This window comes from Biomphalaria glabrata, chromosome 12 (genome assembly GCF_947242115.1).
Source record: "Biomphalaria glabrata chromosome 12, xgBioGlab47.1, whole genome shotgun sequence".
In the NCBI taxonomy this organism is placed as follows: Eukaryota; Metazoa; Mollusca; class Gastropoda; family Planorbidae; genus Biomphalaria; species Biomphalaria glabrata.
The window spans coordinates 2,254,594-2,282,509 of record NC_074722.1 but is presented as its reverse complement, the minus strand read 5'-3'; the positions used below and the strand labels follow the sequence as shown (position 1 = coordinate 2,282,509).

General features: G+C 36.4%; 2 protein-coding genes across 4 annotated transcripts; one reads left to right on the top strand and one right to left on the bottom strand.

Moving 5' to 3' along the window:
• Window positions 1-4,135: 4,135 nt before the first annotated feature.
• Window positions 4,136-19,952, top strand: LOC106057291 (uncharacterized). 3 transcript variants are annotated; one of them, XM_056006688.1, is made up of 8 exons: window positions 4,136-4,278; window positions 8,241-8,563; window positions 9,851-9,881; window positions 10,363-10,549; window positions 12,549-12,658; window positions 12,711-12,744; window positions 13,726-16,671; window positions 17,988-19,952. In XM_056006688.1, the coding sequence occupies exons 2-8, from the start codon at window positions 8,276-8,278 to the stop codon at window positions 19,132-19,134; spliced, it is 4,743 nt and encodes a 1,580-aa protein (XP_055862663.1). In that variant the 5' UTR covers window positions 4,136-4,278; window positions 8,241-8,275; the 3' UTR covers window positions 19,135-19,952. The 3 variants fall into 3 exon arrangements, with proteins under 3 accessions (XP_055862663.1, XP_055862662.1, XP_055862664.1); XM_056006687.1 differs by lacking the exon at window positions 12,711-12,744 and having other exon boundaries at window positions 12,549-12,692; XM_056006689.1 differs by lacking the exons at window positions 4,136-4,278; window positions 12,711-12,744 and adding an exon at window positions 6,017-6,366 and having other exon boundaries at window positions 12,549-12,692.
• A 2,213-nt stretch (window positions 19,953-22,165) lies between these two features.
• Window positions 22,166-27,908, bottom strand: LOC106070237 (conserved regulator of innate immunity protein 3-like). The gene is made up of 6 exons (XM_013230081.2): window positions 27,553-27,908; window positions 24,731-24,875; window positions 24,240-24,321; window positions 23,825-23,966; window positions 23,579-23,667; window positions 22,166-22,501 (listed from the first exon to the last, which is right to left on the bottom strand). The coding sequence occupies exons 1-6, from the start codon at window positions 27,803-27,805 to the stop codon at window positions 22,355-22,357; spliced, it is 858 nt and encodes a 285-aa protein (XP_013085535.2). The 5' UTR covers window positions 27,806-27,908; the 3' UTR covers window positions 22,166-22,354.
• Between the last annotated feature and the right edge of the window lie 8 nt (window positions 27,909-27,916).

Sequence of the window (27,916 nt, the reverse complement as noted above, 5' to 3'; positions counted from 1 at the left end):
ACAACATGGAAATATTATTTTCGTGGCAGTTTGTTTATGAATTTGAAATTTCATTCGGAAGGATCGGATTATTTCCAGACAAATCAAGGCATGTTGCATTCGGTCCTTGTAGTGAAGTTTTTCGTCGCTTTTTGTAATTCATTGGCTGCATCTTCGTTACTAATATTCGTCAATTTCGTGAGTTCCGGTGACTTTTGGTGACTCATTCAGTAGCAGGCGTTGAAATAAATATAGACCGTCATATTGGCAAACCTCCTGTGCCATCTGTACAAACATCACTATTTCTTTTAAATGAGATTTTTTACTTTTCCAGAAATGAATCAACTTTCTCATATACATCTTGTGTTGTAGTCGTTTCAAGTGGTTTGCAAAAGAGAAACTAGTCTTTTAAATCATCATTTATATACCTGAATATACCTCTAATGGCTAATGTAGGTCCACTAAACCTTAGGAGGGAAAGGTCAGTACTGACCTGCTTTGATCGGTATAAAAGGCTGGATGAATACCTCCCAGCTAGAAAACTAGTGGATGGTTGGAGATGCAGAAGACGTATTCAGATGCAGTCTTTTATGCATCATGCTACTAGACCAGGGGTGGGCAACCTTTTTGGATCGATGGCCGCATTTCTTTAAATTTGGGAATGGCGGGCCGCATATGTATATACAACTTGGAAAGATACTCTAGCTAACTTTTAATTCATAGTTGCACTGTATTATATTCACGTTTCTTTTTTTTCCACACTCCACGTTAAGGAATTGCAAGAAGAGTTAGCAATTTTTGAAATCAATTAATAATTTGTTTAAATTGCTTTTGTCTTTTTATATTACAATAACCCCACTAATATACAATTGTACTTAATGTGCTGTATTTTACTTTTTACACTCGTGCATAATGTTCCTGAACTGTGGAACTAGCTTACTAGTTGTTACCCTTGTGACTGCTGTCAAATTACAGTCAGTCAAAATCGACCAGTAATTATACTTGTTTAGATTCCCCCCACCCAAAATATAATGCTTGTTCACTGGATGAGACAAGTTAAATGTCGGGACGAGCGAAACTTGCCATTGTGAGCATCACCAGAGAATGCTGACCATGTCCTTCAGGTAAATGGTGCATATTAAATCAGAGCCCAAACAGGACTCTGGCCCCAAAGCCCTCCTATAGAACCAAGACTATTAGGAGAACTGCCTGATTTGGAAAACATTGCGCAGTTCATCTTAGATATAGGATTACTGATCTGAATCCTCCAAGATGTAAAATGAGAACAAAGAAAAAGAAGAACAGATGTATGTGTACACAAATAGTGTGAACAGCAGCACATTTTTTAAAGTGTTGACATACAGATTCTGGCACTCATAACACTCCTGTGGAAGTACTGACTGGAAATTCTCTTTGCTCGGAGTTATGTCCTCTGGAGCTAAATCAGCTTCTGCGCTAAATGGTGAGCTAATGGTATTGAAAGCCGGTTCTTGACGTCTTAAAATTTGCTTTTATTAATTGCAAAATTAAGGAATCTAAATAAGTGTTGTACTTTTAATCTTTTCACTAGAAATAATTTCACCTTTCAGCAAAGGACAAAACCTGTTTTCTTTTGCTTGCTTGTAAGAAATGGGAAGGCCTTGTTTGAAAAGATTTAACATCCATTTACATTCCATATGCAAAAAAATCATGCAATGGCAATTATGAAACCTGAAATCTGTCTTCCACTCTTCATTAGAAATATTGGTAACAAGGTCAAAGTCTTTCAAGTAACATAACAATTTATTCCTTCAGATTTTATAGTGTTCTCGTTTACCTTGCCCATGCTAGGATAGAGGAAATATTGGATTATTTATTCATAATCGAAACTACCTGTGGTTTATACACCCTAGCTTTAATAAGTTTGACTTCTACTAGTGCACTGCCCGTGAAGTTGAAATTGTATGCAGCTTTGTGCAAACTTTCCTGTTTAAAGTTTATGGTTGGGGTGTTAAAAAAAACCCACCATTTTACTCAGTCAAAGATTGAGCTCCACCAGTTGTCACCCTTGCCATCTTGTTCTAAGCATACCCAACATTCAACACAGTTCTTCATAGCATTGAATAAAACTGATCAGAGATGGTGTCTTGAATTTAGTGTATTGATGTATAAGACAATAAGCATAGTCTTCGTTTGCTTGAAACTTTTTTAATAATCACAGTTTCAATAATTTATATTATTTTTAATATATTTGCATTTTTATAAGTATATACTGTGGGCACACCTGACTGTAGGTGTCGGCGGGCCGCATGTGGCCCGCGGTCCGTAATTTGCCCACCCCTGTACTAGACTATCGGATAAAGCTGGCCTCTCCACCAACTGACAAATCATTCAACGTTTTCATCCCCTTCCCCCTTGGTGTCGCCCAACGACCCCAGACATACGCTTGAAACTTGTAGACCCTAATGCCACTAAGCTAAGTCGTTCATCTAACGACCTTTAAATCCTAGCTCTGGAGACCATTAATACCTTCAAGCCCAGTGCTATTTTTGCATATACTGATGGGTCGGCATCGATAGATTCTGGAAGAGCAGGCTATGGAGCCTACATCGACTTTCTTGGCTCTTACTCAGTCAAAATCTTTGGACCATGTGGTAGTGCTTGCAGTTTTGATGCTGAGGCCATGGCAGTCTGTGAAGCCTTAAAAGTCATTGACTCTCAACTCGGCGAGGGACATTTGAGGGCAACACAGATTGTTGTGGTCACTGACTCAAAATCTGTAATACAGGCTTTGCAAAGTCCCGGACCATGGCCCCCCAATATCAACACTATCATCATGGCTTCACACAACATAAAACAACGCTATGGCACCCCTGTAATAATGCAGTGGGTACCGAGTCACATAGGTGTGACTGGCAACACTATTGCAGACTCCTTGGCCCACCAGGGAGGGCAAATTCCACCCACTGAACAGGCTGTAATTTTTCATCATGCTCTGACTATAATTTAAAAAAAAACAGAAATGGAAAAGTGGTTTTGAGTGCTGGGACCGTAAATAAATTAACGTAATATTTTCTGTTTTTAATGTTTTATTCCCATGGGTTCTTCCTTGATTAAAATATTTCATTTTAATAACATGGACTATTTCAACGAGAACCTATTACTAGCTATAATCTCTTTATCCTATCTTATCTTACATAATGTTTTGTAAAATGTTTTACATGTTTCGGATGTTCCTTCAGAGTTGAAGATAATTACTTCCTAGTCCAAACCTCCCGCAGGACGACGGGGGATGGGAGCGGGCAGGGTTTGAACCCTGGACCATCGATAAATCTGGACGACAGTCCAGTGCGCAAACCGCACGACCAGGCAGCAGTTACTTCAAAAAAGAAGATGATCACGCCCTACGCGTCATGCATTCAGTCATGCATCTTAACCAATGACTTAAATTTCGTCACGACCTTACCATACAAATAATAACTACGATTCCCCATCGTTGCGCTATGCTTAAAGTTACAATAATTTAACCTAGTAAAAAATATATGTAGGCCTAATATGTATGCTGCGACAATTAATAGGTTGGAAATCATTCTTATCTTATCTTATATAATACAGACGTTACTTCAAAAAAGAAGATGATTACGTCCTACGCGTCATGCATTTAGTCATGCATATTAACCAATGACTTAAATTCTGCCAAGTCACTGGTTTTCCTGGCTAGCTCAGGCAACCCATTCCATGCTCTAATAGCACTAGGGAAGAAGGAGTATTTGTACAAATTTGTCCTAGCATATGGGTTAGGCTGATTTAGTTATGTAACCTTCAATTACAAGAAAAATTAACTTTCGATGGAAAAAGTTTGTACAGTGTTTTAAGTATTACAAGTTAGAATAGAGTCGAGATACACACACAAAAAAAATCCATAATTTTGATGGTCTTAGCCGTCTTAGGCGACCCCCGGCAAATTGTCATTCGACCCCCAAGAGGTCGCGATCCACAGGATGAGAACCCCTGCATTAAACTAATTGGCTTTCCCGTTACAGGGAACAAATATAAATGATTTTTTTTTAAATCTTGTACACCGAATACTCAAAAAAAAAAAAAAGACAGCTATTTATAGTTTTTTTTCGCCATGTATGAAAATCCTTGATATTGTTTTTCTATCGATAAGCCTAATTATTTCTAATCGACAAAGAGTTCTGATTGAGGAATTTAAAAAAAAACTTAGCTGAAAAGTTCCGACACAAACACAAGTGAAATAAATATTTAATAAATCGAGTAGATCTTGATAGATCTATCTGAATTTAAGTAGTCGAAATGGTAATCAAAATCAAATAGATAGCATAGATCTAGATCTATCTAGACAGATTCTCTGTTTATATTTACATCTGCTAATGTAAATCCAAATAAATACTTCTTGTAGATGTAGATCATAGATGATGTTAGACTAGTAATAGATCTAGAATCTAGATCTAGTAACACTAGATTCTAGATCTAGATCTAGAATTCTAGATTTAGATTAGAATTATGATTAGATCTATATTAATAACTATATAGATCTAGATTTAGATCTAGATCTATTAATGACAATTATATTATTTATATGATGACTGATAAATGAGATCTACTAGTACTAGATCTAGCTAGAATCTAGATTCTTAGCATTCTAGATCTACTATCTATTATCTAGTAATAGTTAGTCTAGTCACTAACTCTAGACCTAGATCTAGACCTCTAGTTACGTTAGTAGTACAGTTACAGTAGACTGAGTAGTACTAAGTAGTAGATTCTAGTAGTAGTGAAAAAATGACTAGTGACTAGACTTGACTTGACTACAGATTCTGATTCTGAGATTGTCTAGACTAGAGACTAGACTAGTCTAGATTAGATTTAGATTACTCTAGATCAGTTATGACTTGTCACTTTTCACTTCAGTCTTTTTCAATTTTTTTGTCTTTGTAGATAAAATATGATCATGATCAATCTCATCTGTCGCATGATGATGATCTTGACTGTTAAAAAATCTGAATTCTCAACCAATATATCTGGACCTGGAATGTAGAGATATCTGCCTGGATCTAGAATCTAAATGACTATAAAATTTAGATCTATAAACTGTAACTTCTAAAGTCAAGTAGAACTCAAGATATATCTAATCAGTAATCTAGATCTAGACTCTACTAGAGATCTAGATTCTAGATTAATCTCCAGAGAATTTTCTAGATCTAATCTAGATTCTAGATCTAGACATTCTAGAGAACTAGTGTCTAGAAGTCTAGATCAATATTTAGATCTAGACTCTAGATGTCAAAATATTGTTACCATTCTCTCGTACTCAGGCCTTCTGTAAACACTTCTAAACACAACACATCAAGAACCTGACAACAAGGCTCCAAATAATAAGGTCAAATAAAACAGCCAATATGACACAATTGGCAACACAATCAACTGCTACAACATTAGACTGTACATCACCGAACTAAACTCATAAACTCGTACGTTTCACTGGAGGACTGCACCAGGACCAACTTCATCGCCAACTAACAGTCCCGGTCTCAACGCTCTCCGGTCTTGAACTGCCGCTTTCCTACACACTGTGTCTCTGGTCTGCGCAGGCTTATGATCAGATGACCATAAAACGGGCGCTATTCACATGCAAAGTTCATGCCTGTACTGTCCCTTGCCTTTCAATATAGCACGCTAAACTGTATTACTGGCCTGTGTCACATATATGTCAGCTGATTACACACAGTTAACCCTTTTGCATCGCGAATAGGGTTATAACAATATTTTAAATTTAGAGTCTAGACTAGTCTTTAGAAAGTTTAAAGACTTATGACTAATATTAGTAACTTATTAGTTATATAAATTTTTGTTTAATTTATTTAATTTAAATTTATTAATAAATAGGCAAACCATACGATACTCATGAAACATGGAGTCTACATATTAAAAAATTGTTTGAAAATCATGATATTCATCATATTGCTATTATGTTTAATATTAGTTTACAAAATATTGCATCATTATTTGAATTACATGAGATCTATAAAATTATAATAAGTGGACTTCATAATTAGACTCTGGTAGCAGCATATAATCTTATAAAAATCTAGGCTTCAATTTTGAAGATTAAGCCCATTTAAGGTTCTGAGATCAAAACCAGTTTTTTTGTTTGTACATGTTTCGGATGTTCCTAGAGAATTGAAGATTATTACATCCTAGCCTAAACATCCTGCTTGATGGTCGCGTACATGGTTTGAACCTAGGTCCAGAACACATTCCTCATGACCAGGCTGACATTCTAAGTCTTAATGAATCTGTATTTCCCATGGCCACCTAACATTGCAGACCCAGTTGTGACCTGAAAACACAGATGAAGCAGTTTTTCAATGGATATCCATTTAAGTCAATTTAATTTCTAATTTTGCTGTTAAATATTAGCACCTGCCTTATGCAAGGGCTTTTCTTTGGGTCCTTCAAGTTTCTTGAGAGTTATACAGCAATGGTTTTCACTACTTTTTGGATGGTTCTGACAAAGCAGTGGTTATAGTAAATAATTCTAGATCTAGGTGTTCAGAGTTAAGAAACTACAGTCTAAATCTTTTTTTTTTTATTTCTAGTCTTAAATTTATATGAAAATGATATCATATTAATTTATTATAATGTTACGCTTCTCTCTCCTAATCAGGCCTTCTGTAAACACTGCTAAACACACACAACACATCAACACATCAAGAACTTGACAACAAGGCTCCAAATAATCTGGTACTTTAATAATGGTCAAGTAGATAACAGCCAATACTAGACAATTGGCAACAAACACATCAACAACTAAAATGTTACTCTGTACATCACCGTACAAAACTCTACTGTCTCTCTTTCTGGACTCGTACATCAACACTTGAGGACTCAACCAGGACCGACTTCATAGCCAGACTAACAGTCCTGGTCTCCTCCGTGTCCTGTCTTGAACTGCCCCTTTCTTACACACTGTCTCTGGTCTGCGCAGGCTTATGATCAGATGACCAAAACACGGGCGCTATTCACGCGCAAAGTTCATGCCAGTACTGTCCCTTGCCTTTCAATATAGCACGCTAAACTGTAATACTGGCCTGTGTCACATATGTCAGCTGACCACACACAGTTAACCCTTTTGCGTCGCGAATAGGGTTATAACAATAACTAGAGACAAGATCATCCATAGAGATTATCCAGACAGAAAAATAACTCCTATCAAACTAAAACAGATGACTATTTTTGTATATTTACGCCAAACATGGTGGTGTTGGCATGACAACCTAGTGCGCATACCACATAACCAGTCCGATATGGTATCGAAGTCTTTAAATGCTTATGGCATCTAAAGTGTGTTTGTAAATCTGCTCTCATTAAAACAAAAAGCAGCTTCATCTGCCTCAGATTTGACAAACTATGCAGCTAACAGTGGGATGTGGTGACAAAGTGGTAAAGTTCTTGTCTTTTAAACCGGTGGTCCTGGGTTCCAATCCTCAGTCCACCAAAAGGTATCTGACATTTGTTGGGGAAAGGTAAAGGCGTTTGGTTGCCACATGACACCCTTGTCAACCCTGGGCCACAGAAACAGATGATTTTTACATCGTCTGCCCTATAGATCGCAAGGTCTGAAAAGGTGGTCCAGGGTTCCGATCTTTACATCATCTGCCCTATAGATTGCAAGGTCTGAAAAAGGAACTCTACTATATGTAGCTAACAGCTGGGTCTGCTTAGCCACATGAAAATAATGCACACTTCCTTAATCTTTGTAATCAACTACACTGCCTTCTCATTACCGGTACTTCCAATCCTATTCTAGTATGCAACAGTTTGCCTAAAAAAGCAAGGAAAACTAATGAATTAACACTTTAAACAAAACATGCAAAGGACATTCCAATCTTTTTAGAAGGAAGGTCTGCAATTACCAAGATGAAAAATGATTTTAAAAATACATAAGTCTTGATAGGTAGGCCTTAAAGTTTGGAGCTCAAAAATGTCCTTTACTGTTAAGTTTAACAAAGTGACAGGTCATGTTTGTTTATAATGTAAAGTCCAAAACCAGGATCATTATATTATCTGAAGAACACATTCATTCTATTTAGTACTACAGAACTAGATGATAGACTATTGTGCGGTATCAATTAAAAATATATGTTAAGGCTTAAAAATAGTGTACTTATTTCTCTTCTATAAGAAAAGGATGAAGGCCTTCATGTAGCTACTTCTTAATCCCTTAATATGTAAACATTAATATTCTTTGTTTACAGTTATCAATCCCTTGATCTAGAAAGCTGATGTCAACATGTCGCAAAGCAACTTTAGCAAGCAAGACATTGAAAAGCAAGTACAGCATGTTATCTCTGAACTGCAAAGTGGACACGGGTCAGGTCTCTATGGCGCCCTCATTACACTGCGTACAACACTGATCAAGTCCAAGACTGCACTGAGGCAGTTAGTTAAGCTGGGGGTGGTCCCACTGCTGGTAGACGCACTGGAAGATACAAGTCGACATGTTGGCCATGACAAGATGCAAGATATTGTGATGAGTATCTTGGGAAATCTGTGTATGGAAGAAGTCGTTAGAAAGAAGGTAATCTTTGGCCGCATTATCTGTGTTGGTCAGCATTATCTGTTTTGATCAGCATTATGTATGTTGGTCAGCATTATCTGTGTTGGTCAGCTTATCTGTGTTGGTCAACATTATCTGTGTTGGTCAACATTATCTGTATTGATCAGCATTATGTGTGTTGGTCAGCATTATGTGTGTTGGTCAACATTATCTGTTTTGATCAGCATTATGTGTGTTGGTCAGTGTCACAACACACAGATGTCACAACGTGTGTTGTGGTGCCGGGGATTTTACTTGAATTAAAATAGTTGAATAAATGACGATCTAGGATTCACAATTAAAGATTCTTTGTAAAAACACAACTCTGGAACTTTATTTAAATATAAAACGTAAGTACAGCTTATGTACAAGTTACAGATCAACAAGTATAAATAACATTACAAAGGCTTTAAATCAGAGCTCTTAGAAACGTGACTATCTACTATGGAATTCTTTCATCGACTGGCCTTCTTTTTCCCTCGTCAATTCTCTGGCGCTAACTCTTTTAAAAAAATGTCTTTATTTATTTTCAAATCAACCAATAGATTTGCAACATCATAATTACGTCTTGGGTAAAACCTGAGGCGCTGTTAAGGATTTAGATTTGTGGGGTAATTCCTGAGGCTCAGTCAAGGGTTTATATTTCTATTTACACATAAGCTTTTAAATGTGAAATATACAAATAAATCTATAATGGCATCTGTGAGAGTCAGCATTATCTGTTTTGATCAACATTATCTGTGTTGGTCAGCGTTATCTGTGTTGGTCAGCATTATCTGTGTTGGTCAGCACTATCTGTGTTGGTCAGCGTTATCTGTGTTGGTCAGCATTATGTGTGTTGATCTGCATTAGCTGTGTGGGTCAGCACTATCTGTGTTGATCAGCGTTATCTGTGTTGATCTGCATTAGCTGTGTTGGTCAGCGTTATCTGTGTTGGTCAGCATTATGTGTGTTGATCTGCATTAGCTGTGTTGGTCAGCATTATGTGTGTTGGTCAGCATTATCTGTGTTGATCTGCATTAGCTGTGTTGGTCAGCATTATCTGTGTTGATCAGCATTATCTGTGTTGGTCAGTGTTATGTGTGTTGGTCAGCATTATCTGTGTTGATCAGCATTATCTGTGTTGTTCAGTATTATGAGCATATTTACTGAGTATATAAATAAAAAAAAAAAAATTAAATTTCTAACATTAGTTGATAGGAGACTTGAAGAAATGTTTTTGTCAATTAAAATTTAAACTTAATTTTTTTTCTTCATACAAACTAACAGGTGATCAACAATGATCTCATTTCAGCAATAGGTAGGCATGTTAAGAATGTATTTTTTGTCACTAGTACTAGTAATTCTGAGTCTTTTTTTTTATTCTATTATCAGTGATGGGAATTTTCCGACAATTGTCGAAATTCCGATAATTTCTTCTGATCCGATTTTCTAGCAAAAAAATCTGAAGTTTTCCAGACATTTTTTTTTAAACCGATTTTTTTTTTTCAATTTTTTTTTTATGAAAAAAAAAAATCAGATTTTATTATTTTTTCCATTTTCGGAAGAATGCGAAATGAGATTTTTTATTTGTTTTGAACATGCGCACATCCGGTCTTTTGACACAGGCGCTTACAAAATTTCCTAAAATTTTTTGCAAAGTCAGTTCCCATCACTGTATTATAAAAGTAACTAGGAACAGTAGACAGATACGTCTTAAAGTATTATCTGTGTCGCAGTAATTTGTATTAATCAATGAATAGTTAAAATAATTTTTTTCTTTGGAATTTTCTTTTCTCCAGCTAGAGTTACTCTGTCATCAGAGCAAGAAAGCATACATAACAGAGGAATCAGAGCCTTGGCCAACCTGGCCCAAGAGGCCAATCACTGTGATAAAATTACTGACCTGGAAATTCCAGAGTTTGTGGCCAAATGTCTTATGACAACTGAAGATGAAGAATGTAGAACTACTTACATCAGGGCTTTAAGGTAATTTGGACTCATTATAGTTTTACAGCCATATAAAATGTAAATTTGAGATCAATGAGATTATGAACAGTATCAACAATTCAATATATCAATACAAAGTCCTTATTTTTTATTATTAGTTTATGTTTAATGCTTCAATGTTAAAGTTTCAATAAAAAAAAAGTAAAGTTCCCCATTCAGACCTTGCGATCTATAAAGCAGATGATATAAAGGTCATCTGTTTCTGTGGTTTACAGTTAATGAGAGTGTCATGTGGCCAGCACAATGACAAACCGCCTTTACTTTTCCCCTACTAATGTCAGGTACCTGTTAGAGCTGGGTGGACTCAGATGCGCCCAAAGATCTCGAAATTAAAAATCTCAGTCTTCACCAGAATTCAAACCCAGGACCCCAGTTCAGAAGCCAATGCACTTTACTGCTTTCAATAAGCCATCACTAAGTGTCAAACAAAGATTAAATTCCACATGCTATTGAAATACAATAGGCATTTAGTTAATGTCACAATATCTACTTGTTTCATCCCTGGATGGGACACAACAGGCTTCAATAGTCTAAGCATTACAAAGGCCATGGGTGTGTCAGTCAATGAAGAACTTCAGGAGAAGACAAATCTGTCATGTATTCATAATATTATACAGCTGACTTAGTGCTTCATTAAAATCTTTTAACTATTTATTTAGTTGCCTAAGAAAATGATTTCCAGCTCATGATTATTTGTAAATGTTGATGTTTATCTAATGAAGTGATTCATATTTTCATGAGACAGAAAAGCTGAGTGGTAAAGTGCTTGGCTTCTGAACCGCAGGTACTGGGTTTAAATCCTGGGAAGACTGATATTTTTTTTAAATTTCAAAATCTTTTGGGCATCTCTGAGTCCACCCAGCTTTAATGTGTACCTGACATTAGTTGGGGAAAATTAAAGCTGGTTGGTCGTTTTGCTGGCCACATCATAATCTCATTTAATGTGGGTCAGAGAAACAGATGACCTGTACATCATCCGCCCCATAGATCGCAAGGTCTGAAAGGGATACTTTAATCAATCAATTAAAAAATTATTTTTTTTCTAACAATGGTATTCACAAAAACTCTATTCATTAAAACCTTATGTTTAGTTAGTTATTAATTTAAGTTAGAAAAGTTTTGCTACACCCAATATTTTTAGCCATAAAGTTTCTGTTTAAATAAAATGTGTTTAGAAAGAAGTATTCTAATGTTGATAGCCTAAGAACAATGTTTGTTAGTGTGAACCCTGGAAGAGTGCTGGGTTTTGTGAGGGAAACATAGTTACTTTGTCAACTCTAGGGTGATTGTTGAGAAAATATTTAAGACGGATTTACTATGCCTTTCCATTCTTACTATAGAATTAAATACTGGTATGTAGATTGCAATTATAATAAATTTAAGGAATCCATATATAAGTTTCAAGAATGGCAGATGATGATGTAAGAAGACTAAACAGGCATAATATGGCCTGAAAACTATTGTGGGACCAAATTTAAAGAAAGTGGCACATAACTTGTATCCACTAAGTGTACAATTGAGTTCTGTCGAATTAAAAAGCTTGATGTGCTCTTTTGAAAAAACAAATAATGTCTGATCATTTAACTTGTCTACGCCTGTGTGGTATGCACTTTGGACTGTCAGAATTATGGTTCTGAGTTCCATCCCCGCCTGCTGTCATCCTCTGCTTTCCAGAAGGTTTGGGCTAGAATGTAATAATCTCCATTTCTGAAGGAATCTCTGAAACTTAAAAGTCATTTCATAAAGACATAAAGAAAACTGTCTATGATTTTATTTTCTCCTTGAAACCTAATTAATGTTATCAATTGTAACCTTATTAATGTTATTCATTGAAACATAATTAATGTTCTCAGTTGAAAGCTAATCGAAGTCTCCATTGAAACCTAATTAATGTTCTCCGTTGTGATCTAATTAATGTTCTCCATTACTGAATAGAATGTTTGCACATTCTTGAGCTTCTGTGTTTATGTATTCCCAGATTGATGGCTCAGAGAGAGAAAGGTGTGAAGAAGCTAGTGGAAGACACACAAGCTGTTCAAGCCCTAGCAGCACTGCTGAAACTTGACAACAAGAAAATGATTCAAAGAAGTGTCAGAGTGCTATCAGAAATATGTTCTGTCAGGTAAGCTTATTCACAGAGGTGTCAGAGTGCTATCAGAAATAAGTTCTGTAAGGTAAGCTTATTCACAGAGGTGTCAGAGTGCTATCAGAAATAAATTCTGTGAGGTAAGCTTATTCACAGAGGGGTCAGAGTGCTATCAGTAATAAATTCTGTAAGGTAAGCTTAAGAAGTCATCATCTTAAAAGTTTTGTCTCTTTCTCCCTTTTCCGATCTCTTTCTCTCTCTCTCTCTCTTTCTCCATTTGTAGTAGGGTCCCACCATCCTCAAGGTAGTGGGAGTTATGATTGGTTGACAGCGGTGTTGCTAGGGTAGGGAGAGGGGGTTCGAATTTGAAAGTCCTCCCGGGCCCCTACTTGAGAGAAGCATCCAAATGAGTGTCTGTAAACTTTTTTTTACATTACATATCAAATATAATGCTACTGCCATGTAATCTTGTCATCCACATTTTTATATATATGTTAGTGATTCTGTTGCATGTATTCTACACATTAGACTTATATATTCATTAAGTACATTATCTCATGTTATGATGTTGAATTTCAAAATGCAGGATATAAGTTAGTGACCCTGTTGCATGTATTCCACACATTAGACGTATAAATGTATTCGAAAAGTACATGTGTCATGATGTCGCATGTCAAAATGCAGGGGCCTCTAGTGAGGCCAAGCGTTCCCGGGTCCCCTCAAATCTCTAGCTATGGCTCTGTTGGTTGATAAGCTGGTGTAGAAAACTGAGGAAAAAACAACACAGACTGTGATTGAGCATTTTATACTAAATATTAAAATCTAGAAAAACTATATTGAAAAATAAAATAACAAGCAAAATAAAAAGAAATCTTTTTTTAAAAACAAAGCTTAACCTAGGAGAGTAACTATGCACTTACAACTATACTATATATCAACAATGTAGAAGTTATTTTCCTTATTTAATATCAAACAAAGTAATTAATTTCCAATAATTGGTTAATTTTTAATTGATTCATGTTGTGTTAGGTACAATAAACTAATAAATTCTTTATTTTTTTCCCTTCAGATGCTGCATCAATTTTTCAGGTCAGATTCTAGCAGCAAATATCTTGGAAGAGTTGGTGAAATTAGCAGACGATGAAGACAATGATATCGGTTTCTTTTCTTTCTCCGTTATCCTCAAGCTCTGTGAGCAGGAACAGATGCGGCCGGCACTCGGCTCGGCTGGTGTCATCTCCCTCTTCCTTAAGCACTTGAGTAGTGAGCGGGTGTTTGTCAACAAGGTGTCCACATTGAATGCTCTATGCCTGTGCACTAAAGAATCTGTTAACAGGGCAAAAATAAGAGATGCTGGGGGTCTCGAGCTGTTGGTGTCGGCACTACAGGGCGGGGAGTGTGGCGACTATGCCATGTTGTATGACAGGATTATTAGCTCCCTTGTGAACTTTCTGTACAGTGACGACTGCTTGGCAAGACTTCTGAAGCATGGTCTTGTCAGTGTTCTGATAGAGCATCTCCGGCGGTGCTGTCATTTGGCTTCAAGAGAGGAGCCTCTACGAAAGGAGGTTTATGTCTTGGCAGACGCGGCAGAAGTCCAGAAGAAAAAGTCTGATGAAGCAGCTCCAGAACAAAGTGACAGAGCAGACATTGAAGTCTTAGAGAATTCTCTAGCACTTGGAGATTCAATAAAACCTCAGAATATTTCCAGCTTCAGTGATTTGCAAATGAATAGCCCCCAAGGTGAAGGTCAGCCCCAATGTCTTTTACAAGCAGAAGATTGCAGCAGTGAAGATCCTCTTCTTATTGACAGCAGTCTAGCCACTGACAGTGAAGGGATTCTTGTAGGAGAAGTAGCACCTGATGAGCAGAAGAATGAAGATCTGCCTACCTCTTTAGCTTCTGAAACCAGGCACACATTCAGCATCAACAGCCCCACATATCAGATGGAGAACTCTTGGAGGATGGAGGATTATATTTCCGGAGTAACATGTAAAACGTTTGGTCCTGATCAGGATCTAAACAGAGTGATGCCATTTAATTCTGTCCCTGTGGTAGATCCATACAGTCCACTGAGTGCTGGGACATCCTATTACTCGCCAGCATACTCTTCTCCTTCTATAAGCAACTCTGTTTCACCACAAAGTTCACCTAGCCACAGTTCACCTAATTGCGGTTCTCAGCCCGATGGAACCAGCCCAGCCTGGTCACTTAGTAGCGAACACCAAAGCTACAGAAGTCTTTCTCAGAATCCATCACTAAGCCCATCACCAGCGTGGCCGGCTACTTTCAGCCCACTCCTATTTCCTGCTTCGCCACTACAGTCAGAGGAGGAACAAGGGAGACTAAGTCCTGCGTTCAGCTCTCAAACATCTTTAGGGAGTCATATCGGCAGCCAGGATTGGTCAGTCCTAAGTGGGTCCCAGCAAACTGATCACCTCGGTTCTCAAGACACAGTATGCCAGAGCTCCCAGCTTGTTGGAGCTGTAACAAGACGTGGAGCGGTTCACGATGGATTGGTGTACTCAGCGTCAGAGGATGAAGATGAGGATGATATAGCTCTTTCAACTTTTGACGAGGAACCAGTTTTATCAACAACTCAGCAAGTTGAGTGCACAGACTCACCATCAAGTCTTTCCATTCCTCCATCAATATCTGTACATCATCTAGACAGCCAAAACAACCTACCGTCTATACGCAAGAAAAGTGTTGAAATAACAAAGTCTGAGACTGACTTGCTGCTTGCTGTGAGTTCAAACGATAAGAACAGCACAGGAGATAAGAACAAAACTAGGTCACTAAAAGAATATCCATCAACCCTTTCAGAAAATAAACTTTCTAGCTGTGGCTTTATGGATTCATTGAAAAGTGTCAGCGATGGTAATGTTTTGAACTCACCCTCAAAAAACTCAATCGATATTGAACAAACGAAAGGTGGGTCAAAAGAAGGGAGGGAACTCTGTTCCAAAAACGAGGCATCAAAAAATGTCAGAACAGCACAGAAGAAAGAAGGATTTAAAGTCCCTAGATCATCCAACACTAGTGACTTTATGGCATTGTCCCCCGCTTCTAGCGATAGCAACTTGCATGATACAAATGTACATAGTCCTTACAGATCTCCTTTTCCTGGACTTTGCTATAGTCCAAAGAAGAAATCCATTTTTGAGAGTGTTAAGACTGTAAAGTCAAAATATGCGAAAACATTTAAAATTTCCAATAGCAAAACAGCTACAGATGAAGGTTCTCAGCCTGAGAAGAAAGACAACGCAAATTTGGACAGAAGAATGAAAAAGATTCTTAAGACTTCCGAGCAAAACATTTTAGTTTTATTATCTAGAATCTCGGTGAAAAAAAACCCAGCTGAATTTTTTGCAGAGGCTGGTGTCCTGACCTGTCTTTTAGATTATGTGAGACTGGCTGATATGCCAATGAAGCGTTGCTGCCGGATCTTGCACAGATTATGCAGCAACCCTCTCAGTTTCCAGAAACTTCTTCTACTCCAGGTACCAGCTCTACTGGTGAAACTACTGGTGCTTGAGGAGGACGGCACATTTCCAAGTGTCATGTTTTGCGCAGAATTGACCAATCGGTTTGGGCTAGTGCAGCGCAGCAGAATGAACCTGAGTGACTTTCATCTGACCTCCTCACAAAGCTCCGAGGATGCTGGCTCTCAGAGGTCTGAGATGGGTAGACTGATGGATCTTGAGTTTGGGGGGGATGCCTACAGTAAGATGATGTCAACTTCCAAGTCTTCCAGGCATGGCTTTTTTAACTGGGACCAGCCCTCCGAAGGCAGTCACTCAGCAAGGAATGATTACACAGGAGAGGCGATCTATGAGCCAGGGTGCAGTCGATCAGAGGTCAGAGTTCAGTTAGGTCTTAAGTTACTGCAGTCATTCTGTTCAGTGGCCATGTCCAATTTTGGCCGGGGAGAGATTAGTCATATTCTGTCCAGCCCACTGCCCCAACAGAGGCTGGCCTGTCTCATCAGCTTACTCTATCTGTCCATAGGAAGGTAAGTATATTGATGTAGGTATATATCTATTTAAGTATATTTATGTAAGTATGTTTATTTAGATATATTTATTTAAGTATATCTATTTTATCAACCTATGTCATTTCCTGTATCATGAGCATTACTATTCGTGTCTGTCTTATCTTTGTAATCTTTTAAAATAAATCAATTTATAGATCTACTACTACACATGACTGTTTATGTACTACAATGCTTGACTGTTTATCTACTACAATGCTTGACTGTTTATCTACTAATAAAAATGACTGTATATCTACTATTACACTTGACTGTTTATCTACTATTACAAATGACTGTATATCTACTACTACACTTGACTGTTTATGTACTACAATGCTTGACTGTTTATCTACTACAATGCTTGACTGTTTATCTACTAATAAAAATGACTGTATATCTACTATTACACTTGACTGTTTATCTACTATTACAAATGACTGTATATCTACTACTACACTTGACTGTTTATCTACTATTACAAATGACTGTATATCTACTATTACACTTGACTGTTTATCTACTACTACACTTTGACTGGATAAAGCTCATCTCCCACTTAAAAACATTTCTATAACTTTGTTTTGTTTGGGCCTATGGTTTAGTGATATAAAGCAGCTAAGTGTTGAATCAGTGACTAGGCTACATACCAACGGGAGTTTTACAATGGGAAACACAATGCCCATTTCGTTTTTGTATTTCCTATTGCAGATTCAGGGAAAGTTTTCATTTCTTGATTTAAATTACGCTCTTGAAATTAATTTAAATCTCAAAATTATTCTATGTCAAATTCATATTGCAGATTCAAGGAAAGTTTTTCATTTCTTGATTTAAATTAAGTTCTTGAAATTAATTTAAATCTCCAAATTATTCTATGTCAAATTCATATTGCAGATTCAAGGAAAGTTTTTCATTTCATGATTTAAATTAAGTTCTTGAAATTTATTTAAATCTCAAAATTATTTTATGTCAAATTCATTTTAGCATTAGAAATTGTCTACTAGGGAGAAGATGTCTATAAATAGCAAGCTTTTTGGTGTTTCCTGTTCACAGAGTAAGGGAAAAGTGTTGATGAAATGTTTTTTCACAAGGTTTAGCACCGCAGAATCAAATTTTCTAAACCTTTCCATTTGTGACTCAATTTTTTTTTAGCTAGTTGGCAACATTGACATTCAGTTTAGCGTCCTTGACCTTGTTTTTATTTATCTTGAAAATCTCCAAGGCTGAAATGAAACTCTTCTCTGCTCCTCATTTAGTTTTGCACAAGCTCCTAGTTTGTATTTTTTTTTCTTTTTCAGCAAACATAATCCAACACGCAAAAGTTTCCTGCAGCAGTACCAGCTCTGGGAACAACTGATACCGTACCTGTTCCTCCCTGTAGCTGCTTCTGCCCGGGAAGCTATCATTTCTGGCATCAGTTTGAACTTGCATCTTGAGAATCCACCTAAACTTGTGATGAAAATGGCAAAGCTTGATACTTGTCCTGACCTGTTTAACAAATCTGGAACTCCTGATTTATTGACAGATTGTCCTTCTGAGCAGGATGTCGCAGCTAACCAGTCAGGGAAGAGACCAAGAATGGGAATCAGTAATTCATCTGTTATCACAGAAGCTCATAAATCCAACCTTTGCCCCTATTCTGATATGTCGGCTCTGTATGATTTACATTTTGTGAATTGTGATAATCAGGAAGTTACCTATGGGGTCAACAAACAAAAACTGTCCAGTAAGTCCACCGTATTTGCGGCCATGTTAGGCGGTTCATATGCAGAATCAAGAAAGTCGGAGATAGCCATAGCTGAAGCCAGCTCATTCGGTTTCCAGTTTGTCCTACATTATTTGCACGGCTGTTCCAGCGGCTGTTCCGTCATTGACTCTCTTTCACCTGTAGTCCATACATCCAGTTCTACAGACAGTAACACATTCCTTAACTCTCCCATTGAGAGTTCTGACGCTAAAATAAAATCACCAAACAAAGTCAGCCGACCTTGCGAACTAGAAATGAAAGTAGAATCAGCACTTCAGGACCAAGAAGCGCCAGTCGACATTACAGACTCCCAGGACTCCCTCTGTTGCCTCAGTCTGGAGGACAAGTCCTGCAGGTCTGTATCTCCCTCTCCCCACCCGTCCTTAATGGAACTGATTGACAAGTGTGCTGATATCCTTGAGGTGGCTGACAAATACTTGCTGACTGACCTCATACAGTACGTGTCTTCTGTCTTATCACACACCTGCTTGCAGCCAGACACCTGTACCATCATTTTCCCATTGGCTTGTTTCTACAAACTGGAGTCGCTATCCATTGACTGCATGAGGGAAACGCTGCTGTCCAATATCTCCTGCAAAACTGTTGCTGATATTTATGTAGATTTAGCTACCTGTGGTTTTAAAGAACCTGTTAGATTAGCCCTTATGACTTTATTCAACAATGCATTCCAGAAATAGATACAAAGTATGTGAATTTGTTAAATACAGTTTTGAATGCCTGTTTTGTAGGTATAGGTCAGTGATTCCATAAGGAAGATTGTAAAAAAAGAATCACAAGGTAAAACCGTCAAAGATCTGCTATTGTTTGAAAACATTACAATCCAGAATAAAGTCAAAACCTTTATTCAACAATAGATTCAAAGTATGTGAACTTTTTAAATACCTGTTATTTGGGTATAGGTCAGTGATTCACTAAAGAAGATGATAAAAAAAGAATCATGTTAAAACTAAGATCCGCTATTGTTTGAAAACATAAACACATTACAATCCAGATTACAGTCAAAACCTGTAAACTTTAATAAAGTCTGTAATGGTATAAATATGACATTGGATGACTGTCACATCATTCAGTATGTTTCTGGACTGTTGTCTAGATGGTTTTGTGTTTGAACCTAACCAGCCTCAATGCTGCACTGCAAGAGGCATAGGCTAGGACCATAGACATGAATATATCTAGGGCTAGAATAAAATCTTCATTTCTGAAGAACGAGTTGGATCTTAAAGGACAAGGTGAAAATGTGATAATATGAAATGTTTTACACAGTAGAATAGAAACATATACCTGGTACAGTAGCAGCAGCCTCTGGCTTGGTGTGTTTTGTTTAATCATTTTAAATTATTGTCTGTGTTATTTGTAACGGTATTTAAGTTGTTGACTGTCTACTGAAGATTTATTTTATTAGAATAATTAATTATCTGCTGTGGTTATTAATTGTTAAACCTCAAAATGAGAACAAAAATTTGTTTACTAGTCTGGAATAAAATGTGTAATCATTTGCATGTGTTTATTTGGCTGTGTTGTGTGGTCATTATGTCATGCCCTAACCCTCATGTCAAAATGCAGGGGCCCATAAAGAGTTTAAGCCCCCCCCCCCCCCAGTTCCCAGCCACGCTTTTTAAAAATTTATTGCTTGTAGTTATTTTTTGTTGTTGTTACACTATTTTAAAAGAAGCTATAACCCATTACACACATTGTCATTGGCTGACCTTTACATCATCTGCCCTATAGATAGCAAGGTCTGAAAGGGGAAGTTTACTTTTTTTTTTTTTACACACATTGTCATTGGCTGACCCTGTGAGTCACATTGGATCCCTGGACACATTGGCATCATGGGAAATGAAAAGGCAGAAAAGCTATCAAAGGCAGGTTCAACTATGGAACAACCAGATAGACCTGTAAACTACCTCACCCTAAGGTCAATGTTAGTCAACAATCAGAAAGAGGAGTGGCTCAACCAATGGGCATCAGGAAACACAGGCAGAGCCATGTACAAAGAAATGACTATGCTTAACAAACTGGACAGTATTAACTTCCTCCTCCGCAAAGAACAATCTACAATTTTCCAACAAAGAACAGGACACACAACTCCAATAAATTACCATCTGAACAAAATAAACTCCACATAATTCCCCCTTTGCAGACACTGCGCCCACCCTTATGAAACCGTAAACCACATCCTCTTTTAATGCCCCTTCCTAATCCACCCTACTTCCACTACAGCCCAACATAACCAACACCCTGTACGGCAGTGCTGAACAACTGAAGAAAAGAGCACACTTTTTTTTCCTTAGCACAGTCTGCAAAAGAGCTGACAGCAATAAAGCTGGCTAGAAGAAGTGAGTCACATTACGTGAAGTGTGACTGAGTGGCATAAACCATTTGGCTACATGAGTTCAAAAACCTGATTTTGAATGGGAATTTTTAATTTCAGATTTTGAATTGGGCAGACTTGTGTATACTGAGCTCCAAAAAGTAGCAGGGACAACTTTTCCCCCATGCCCACAAAGGGGATTGAATCATAGTGCACTTTGCATGCTATAGGACAATGTGTCCCAAACTGTGTTCCGTGGAACCCTAGTGTTCTGTGAGGCCTCAATAAGTGTTCCACATACTGGAATAATTAACTAGTAGGCCAGTAGTAGTAAATCTCTAACAAAAGTAAGCAACTTGTTCCGCTAAATACTCAGAATGTGCAAAGTTAAGGAAAAAGTTAGGAAACACTGCTATCGGAGCATGGAAGATACACTATAAAAAAGCAATAATAATAATTAGGCTACACATATACTCACACCTAACTTGCATTCTTGAAGAAAAACTAAAGTGTTGTGGCTATTTTAAATCAACAAAAGTACCTTTTTTCTTGACTTTTTTTCAGAAATAGAAATGGGAAAAAATGTGCCATTCTTTTAACATAAGCAATATGTAACCTTTTTGATGTCTTTCTACATTATCTTATAAACTACAGATGCTCCTTCAAAAGAAATTATTAGTATCTTATGCAAATCCATGTGTTTGTCTTGTCATGCATGTTGGTCAGACTTTTATTTTGCTTAGCTTTTTTGTTTTTTCTGGCTGGTTTCGGCTGCAATATGACAACTAATAAATTCTAAATACAAATGGTTTCTCAGCTTTACCAGTTATTTAATGTACATTGTTCCCCTTTCAAACCTTGTGATCTATAGGGCAGCTAATGTAAAGGCCATCAGTTTCTTTGGCTAGTGGTTAATAAAGCTGTCATGTGGCCAGCACAATGACCAACCTTCTTTATTTTCCCTTACATCAGGTACCCACTAAAGTTGGGTGGACTTTCAAACCTGAGATCCCTTCATTTGGGAAACCAAGCTTATATACTCTTTTCTTATTAAATTATTTAGTCTTTTTTTTAAATCTTACATATCCCACCAAACTTTCAGGATTCAGCCAAAAGCTATGTTGAAGAAAAGAACTAGTAACACAAAACTAGTAGCACAGTTATAATTAAGACTGTTCTAGCTCATGCGATAACCTTTGGCCAATTGTTAAACTTTAAATGACCTATAGTTTTAGAAGAGGGACAAGCTATAAAACAACTAGGTTTAAATATGTATTTCTGGTGCTAAGTAAATAAAGCACACACAATGATATGCACTTTTTTTAGCATGGGCTATTGACTTTTCTCTTATTTTGACTTCAACACAAGTCTCAAGACAGAGTAACAAACACTTGAAATTTGTATTGTATAAAATGAATGTAATTGAGAAGAATGTTTTGAAACTTATAATAATGATAATGTGCATCATATGGACATCTACACAAAAAGAGAATTATGTAACAAAGAGATTTATGATCTAAACTCAACTGATGAATGTATCATGCATGATGTGAACACACAATGTTGTAGGTGAATGTCAAATGTCTTTATTTATCTGCGAAGGCCTTCAGTTTCTGTAGGAATCCAATGTATTGGCTGTTCTCGTAGGCAGTGCAGAAGTCGACCAACTGAGTGATGAATTCATCATTGATACCCCTTTCATCCAACATGTCCATCAGAAGATCAAACAATTCCTAGATGGGGATCAATAAAACATCAAATTAACAAACAAAAATAGTGAAGAGGACCAAAGATATTAGTGTAAACTCTGATTTGTATATGAACAGCCTAAGAGAAACTGGTTTGTGGTCAAGGACTAAAACATCTTACAAAATCCATGGTAAATTATAACAAAATTTAACCTGAACAGTGGACCTGATTTAACTCTTTCTCTCCTAACTGACGATATCAACGTTGTTTTGACCCGATTTCATTATAAATTACATTCATTTTTGGTTTTATTAACTTTAATTTGTGTTACCGGTATACGAAAAGAGCATGCATTCTTCTATAATTATATATCTAATATAACATTTCCTGATTATATACACAAAAGTTATTGAACTTTAATCATTACAGGGGTGTGAAACACAAATGAGCAAAATGAACAAGTCCATCGGAATGTGGAAAATAATTACTAAGAGAAAGAGTTAAAACTGTGCAATAATTTTTTATTTTTTTTTAAATACAAATATGCACTTTAACCATTTCTTTCTTCACAAATTATTGAGTTCAAGTTGTATTGAACATTGAAGAAGTTAGATGCCTCCACAAAATTCCTGTCCTGGACCTCCAGTTCAGCCTTAAGACAAATGACACATTGGTTTGGACTCAAAGACTTCCAGCCATGTTTTTTCTGCTGAGCTCTACTGCATAATGTGCCAAGGAAAAAAGAGTGCAGTTTTCTTGAGCTGTACAGAGGCTTTAGGAATGAGACAAGAGTTGATTTCTCCATCTCACAGTATTACTAACAATTATCTAGAGTTCTCCATTGAAAATGAAGGAATGCTTGACCTCTAGACACTAGTTGAATTCTCCATCTCACAGTATTACTAACAATTATCTAGAGTTCTCCATTGAAAATGAAGGAATGCTTTACCTCTAGACACTAGTTGAATTCTCCATCTCACAGTATTACTAACAAATACAACTCTTAGCAACTACTTGCCATCAGACCAAATGATAGATGTCACTTTTGTGGTATTCTAAAAACAGCAATAACAGAAGATAAAAAGTCACATGAGAAGAAAAAAAAAAGTCCAGCTACTTACAGCGTCCATCGTAGAAGCAGAAACTGTAAATGTTGTATCTTTCCATTCACCCTCATGAATAGCAACATCATGAATTTCAAACTGGTCATCTGTGGGATCACACAAATACACTTATCAGTCAACGAATACAAAATTCTGCCACATGATGACAGTCGACAGCTATAATTTTAAACTACTCACAGGGAAGAGGGTAGATGTTAAAAGCAAAAACTTTTGCTGTTCAAAAGAAATAATCTTGGTACCCACCTATTTGTTCTGCTTCTTGGCCACCCTTGTTGTATTCTTCAGGTTCATCAAAATTATCATGACCAGGGAATCCACACTGAATGGCTAAGACCTTGCCATCCCCTTTAGTGATTTCAATATCAAATGGAGGTCTACAAATCATCTAAAAAAAACAAAACAAAACACAAATGAAGTACCACTAAAAAAAAATTAATTAAATTAAATTAAAAAAAAATCAAGCCTTATATGAATTCTTTGCAGTTTAATCTCTACAAGTACTTGTACAAGGAGAACAAAAGAAGAAGCTTTGAGCTGCACTAAAACATTCGTAGACTTCAACAGTTTTTATCTGTGATTTTAAGGGTTCTGAAACAATGCTGTTAAATAAAAAAAATTCACAAGGTGGTACTTAAATAATCAAAGAGATGTAACTCACTTGTGGTGGTTCATCCTTATCTGTTGGGTTGTCTGACATAATAGAATCAACTGAACCATTGACACTTAGCTTGACTGTTATTCTAAAGACAAGACATTGTTGATTATTCAGTAATGCATTAACAAATAAAAATCTCTCGACTAAAAGAATGTGAACATGTATATATATATATATATATTTACATATATCATAAGATTAGGTCTGTGTGTGAATTTAAAATTTTAACTATATATACAGAGATAAACATTCTGACCCCTTTTTTGGTCACACCCATAAATAGAATAGATATATTTCTTTTCAACTTAGATAGCAAACAACACCGGACAGTTACCTAAAAATCTTTTTTTTTTGTTAGTAGCTAATGAAAGCATTTAAAGGTCCTGCATTTTTACTCTGGTCCAGCAGACTTAGCCATGTCTATTATATTTTTTTAAATAAATAATTCTTATAAATAAGACTAGTATAAACATAGATCTAGTAAAAAAACATACTTTTCTTTCCCTGAAACCTTTGTTAATGTAACATCTCCACCATCTGTCTGAATCTCAAATCCAGAAATTTTAGGAAGATTTTCAGTGGATCTTTTTTTTTCATAGTCAATTTCTTTCTCAAGAAACTTTGAGATTTCTTTGTCAACTGAAATTAGAAAAAAAAATTTTTTTAAATTTAACTTTGTGAAAATAAATTTTCATTTGAAGAGTACAGAGGTATCCAAGGTCAAATCATTAAATACGTTTGTTCTAGTGTCGGAACAGTCGACATCGCATTAGTTTATAAGACATCTTTATGCCGTTTCTACAATACTGCAGCCCAGACCAAGAAGTCTCTGGGATTTTTAATTCTTTGGCTCTACCCAATAGACTTAGGACAAACTACCATATAAAAACATGATTGTGTTTTTTTGAGGCAGATGGACCTAAACTTGTAAATATCAAGTTACTTTCAAGTTACTGGTAAACTAAGTGAACCACTTATACTAACTTTATGGTAAGCAGTAAAAAATTCTAAATAATGGCAATGTCTTTGATTTTAAAGTTTATATATATAAAAAGTAGACCAAGCAGCAAGTGATCTATATATATATATATAATGTGATACAAATTTAGAAAGTAGAATTAGACTGATGATTATCTAGTTACTGAAAGGGCCTGCACAAAGTACACATCCCTTTATTGGGACCCAGTGATGTAGTAAAATGGTGCCCCTCCCATGGTCACCTGCATTACATTTAATTCATTTAATATTTTTAACTCAAGACATCCAATATATGCACATCAGTATATTTTTAAATAAAAATTCAAATGCAGGTATCTGATCTCTAGACTGATCTACCTTTTACAAGTATTAATGTCATTTCAGTCAATTTAGTAACTTATTTTAATATTTTGAATTCTCAGTCAAACATTTATTTTTTTTTGACCCAGCCAGTGGGCCTCTTGATCTAATAGTCATGGGTCAATGGTTGCTTCACCACATTTGGGACCACTAAAGAATGAGTCGAGATGCATTTTGAAGATTCAATGAATAAGTAAATAACTATTCTAGATTTTAAGATAGCTGATTACATGATACAGATTCAATTACTCACAACTATCTAGATCTATTTATAATGTAGCCATTCTAAAAATCAAAAGCTAGTCTTACTTTATAACTTAGATAGACTACTTTAGTACTAGTCTAGATATCTAGATCTAGAGTTTTAGACTAAAATCTGGATCTTATCTTATAAAATACAGACGCTACTTCATAAAAAGAAGATTACATCCTACGTGTGTTCCTAGGTCAATCTAGGAATCTAGTCACGCATGTTAACCAATTTGTCGCAATGACTTAAATTTTGCCAAGTCATTGGCTTTCCTGGCTGGCTCAGGCAACCCATTCCATGCTCTAATAGTACTAGGGAAGAAGGAGCACTAGTAAAAATTTGTCCTAGTAAAGTCTAGACTAGATTCTAGATACCAATCTGTGAACACAGATGTGAAACCAAGACTGCTATCACTGCTATGAGTAGTATGAGTATGAGGCAGAGATCCCCTTTCAGAACTCAACTTACAATCTAGAATCTATATACATATATATTATTATATAATATAATTATATAAAATATCTATTTACAATCTTTTTTTTTTTTTATCTAGATCTATATCTATATTAGAGCCCTATAGTATAGGGCAGATGATGAAAAGGTGACCCACAGTCACAGTTAATGACCAATCGCCTTTACTTTTCCCCAACTAATCGCCTTATAACCTATCTGGTGTCTTTACTGACTTTACTTATTAGGATTAGTCTCATTATGATTAGTAAACTCTCATTATGATTAGTATTAGATCTAGTATAGTATAGTATAATTATTATACTGATTTTTACTAGAGTGCTCCTTCTTCCCTATAATGATCTATTTAATCATTAGACATGATTAGACTTAGACTGAGTCTGAGTTAGAGTAGACCTCTGACTTAGACATGTCTCAAAAATAATTTTTTATAATTGTCTAGTATTACTGTATTAGACTCTAGATTAGATTTTAGATCTAGAGTAAAGTGCGAAGTTCGAGCAGTCCTGATTTGACAAGAGGTTCGAACAGTTCACTTTTTTATTGGAATGTTTACCAAATTACTACTATATTGATACTGCGCATGCACCTTTTTTCTTTACTTCCGACACATACTATTTCCTTTTCCTTGTAAAGGCTAAGTTCAGGGTGAGGTCAAACTCAGGAGGTGTGGAATTATTCTTTTTTACTACCCGGTAGTGAAGGAAATGGGTAATGGGATTAAGGCTATTTTTAAGTCTGATGGCTCATCAACTCAAAGAGACTATTTGAAGTTATGGAGGGTGGGAAATGGTGCAATGGATGGTGTTCTTGCGCTGGAGTAAAAAGAAAATGACTTTATGACTTTATAGTAAAAATGAAATATTAAAACATGTTTTTAGACAGATCTATATTTTCTTAGATCTGCTCGAACCTTCCATCAACCCGATCGAGCTTACTAACTGGGGAAAAATCCGCTCGAGGAAAAGTACGCTTGGCGATACTTTCCCTACACCTCTTTGACTTCGTATTTAATTTTAACTAAGCCTAGTGATACATTAAATCCAATCTATTTTTATAGAAAAAAAGGACGAGGAATTCAGAGATACCATCAGTTTTTTCATAGTTCAGACCGTTACGGTGCTATAAAAATCCAAACTTGAAAATTGCTGCCAGCGGGCTTAATGCGCTCGAACTTCGCACTTTTAACTTACTCTATATTATTTATAATCCAGTGTAATTAAGATAGAAAAAAAAAGATAATAGGTGAAACCATACCTTCTGTGCTATACAATGCAGTGCTTCTCTTCGTGCATGTAAAACAACTGTGTGTGTCTAGGAGAGATCTTGATGGAGACAGCGTGCTTAATGCCCTTGACGAAGTGAGGGAGAAAAGGGAAAGCTCATTGTTAGACTTGGCAACATAGTTACTTAGCAAACATTTGCTGTGTTTCTGTAGGCCTAAGATCTTCTGACCTCCACTGGCGAACAGTTTTGAAGTAGACGTAAAAACTTTCAAAGCTTTTGCCATTTTTAATTTAAAAAATCACAGAGTTTTCCAGACGGTTCGAACTGAACCTGAATGAAACTGCAAAGAGGATATTGCATGTGCTTTAACCTTCAAGGGGACACAATCTCCTCT

What these genes read in the sequence shown, in the direction of transcription:
- LOC106057291 (XM_056006688.1), top strand. Translation starts at nt 8,276, where the DNA reads ATGTCGCAAAGCAACTTTAGCAAGCAAGACATTGAAAAGCAAGTACAG. An exon ending in ACTTACATCAGGGCTTTAAG is followed by an intron (nt 10,550 to 12,548) that starts GTAATTTGGACT and finishes ATGTATTCCCAG; the next exon opens with ATTGATGGCTCAGAGAGAGA. An exon ending in CAAGAAAATGATTCAAAGAA is followed by an intron (nt 12,659 to 12,710) that starts GTGTCAGAGTGC and finishes TTATTCACAGAG; the next exon opens with GTGTCAGAGTGCTATCAGAA.
- LOC106070237 (XM_013230081.2), bottom strand. Translation starts at nt 27,805, where the DNA reads ATGGCAAAAGCTTTGAAAGTTTTTACGTCTACTTCAAAACTGTTCGCC. An exon ending in CCAAGAAGCAGAACAAATAG is followed by an intron (nt 23,668 to 23,824) that starts GTGGGTACCAAG and finishes GTGATCCCACAG; the next exon opens with ATGACCAGTTTGAAATTCAT. An exon ending in CTGCTTCTACGATGGACGCT is followed by an intron (nt 22,502 to 23,578) that starts GTAAGTAGCTGG and finishes ATCCCCATCTAG; the next exon opens with GAATTGTTTGATCTTCTGAT.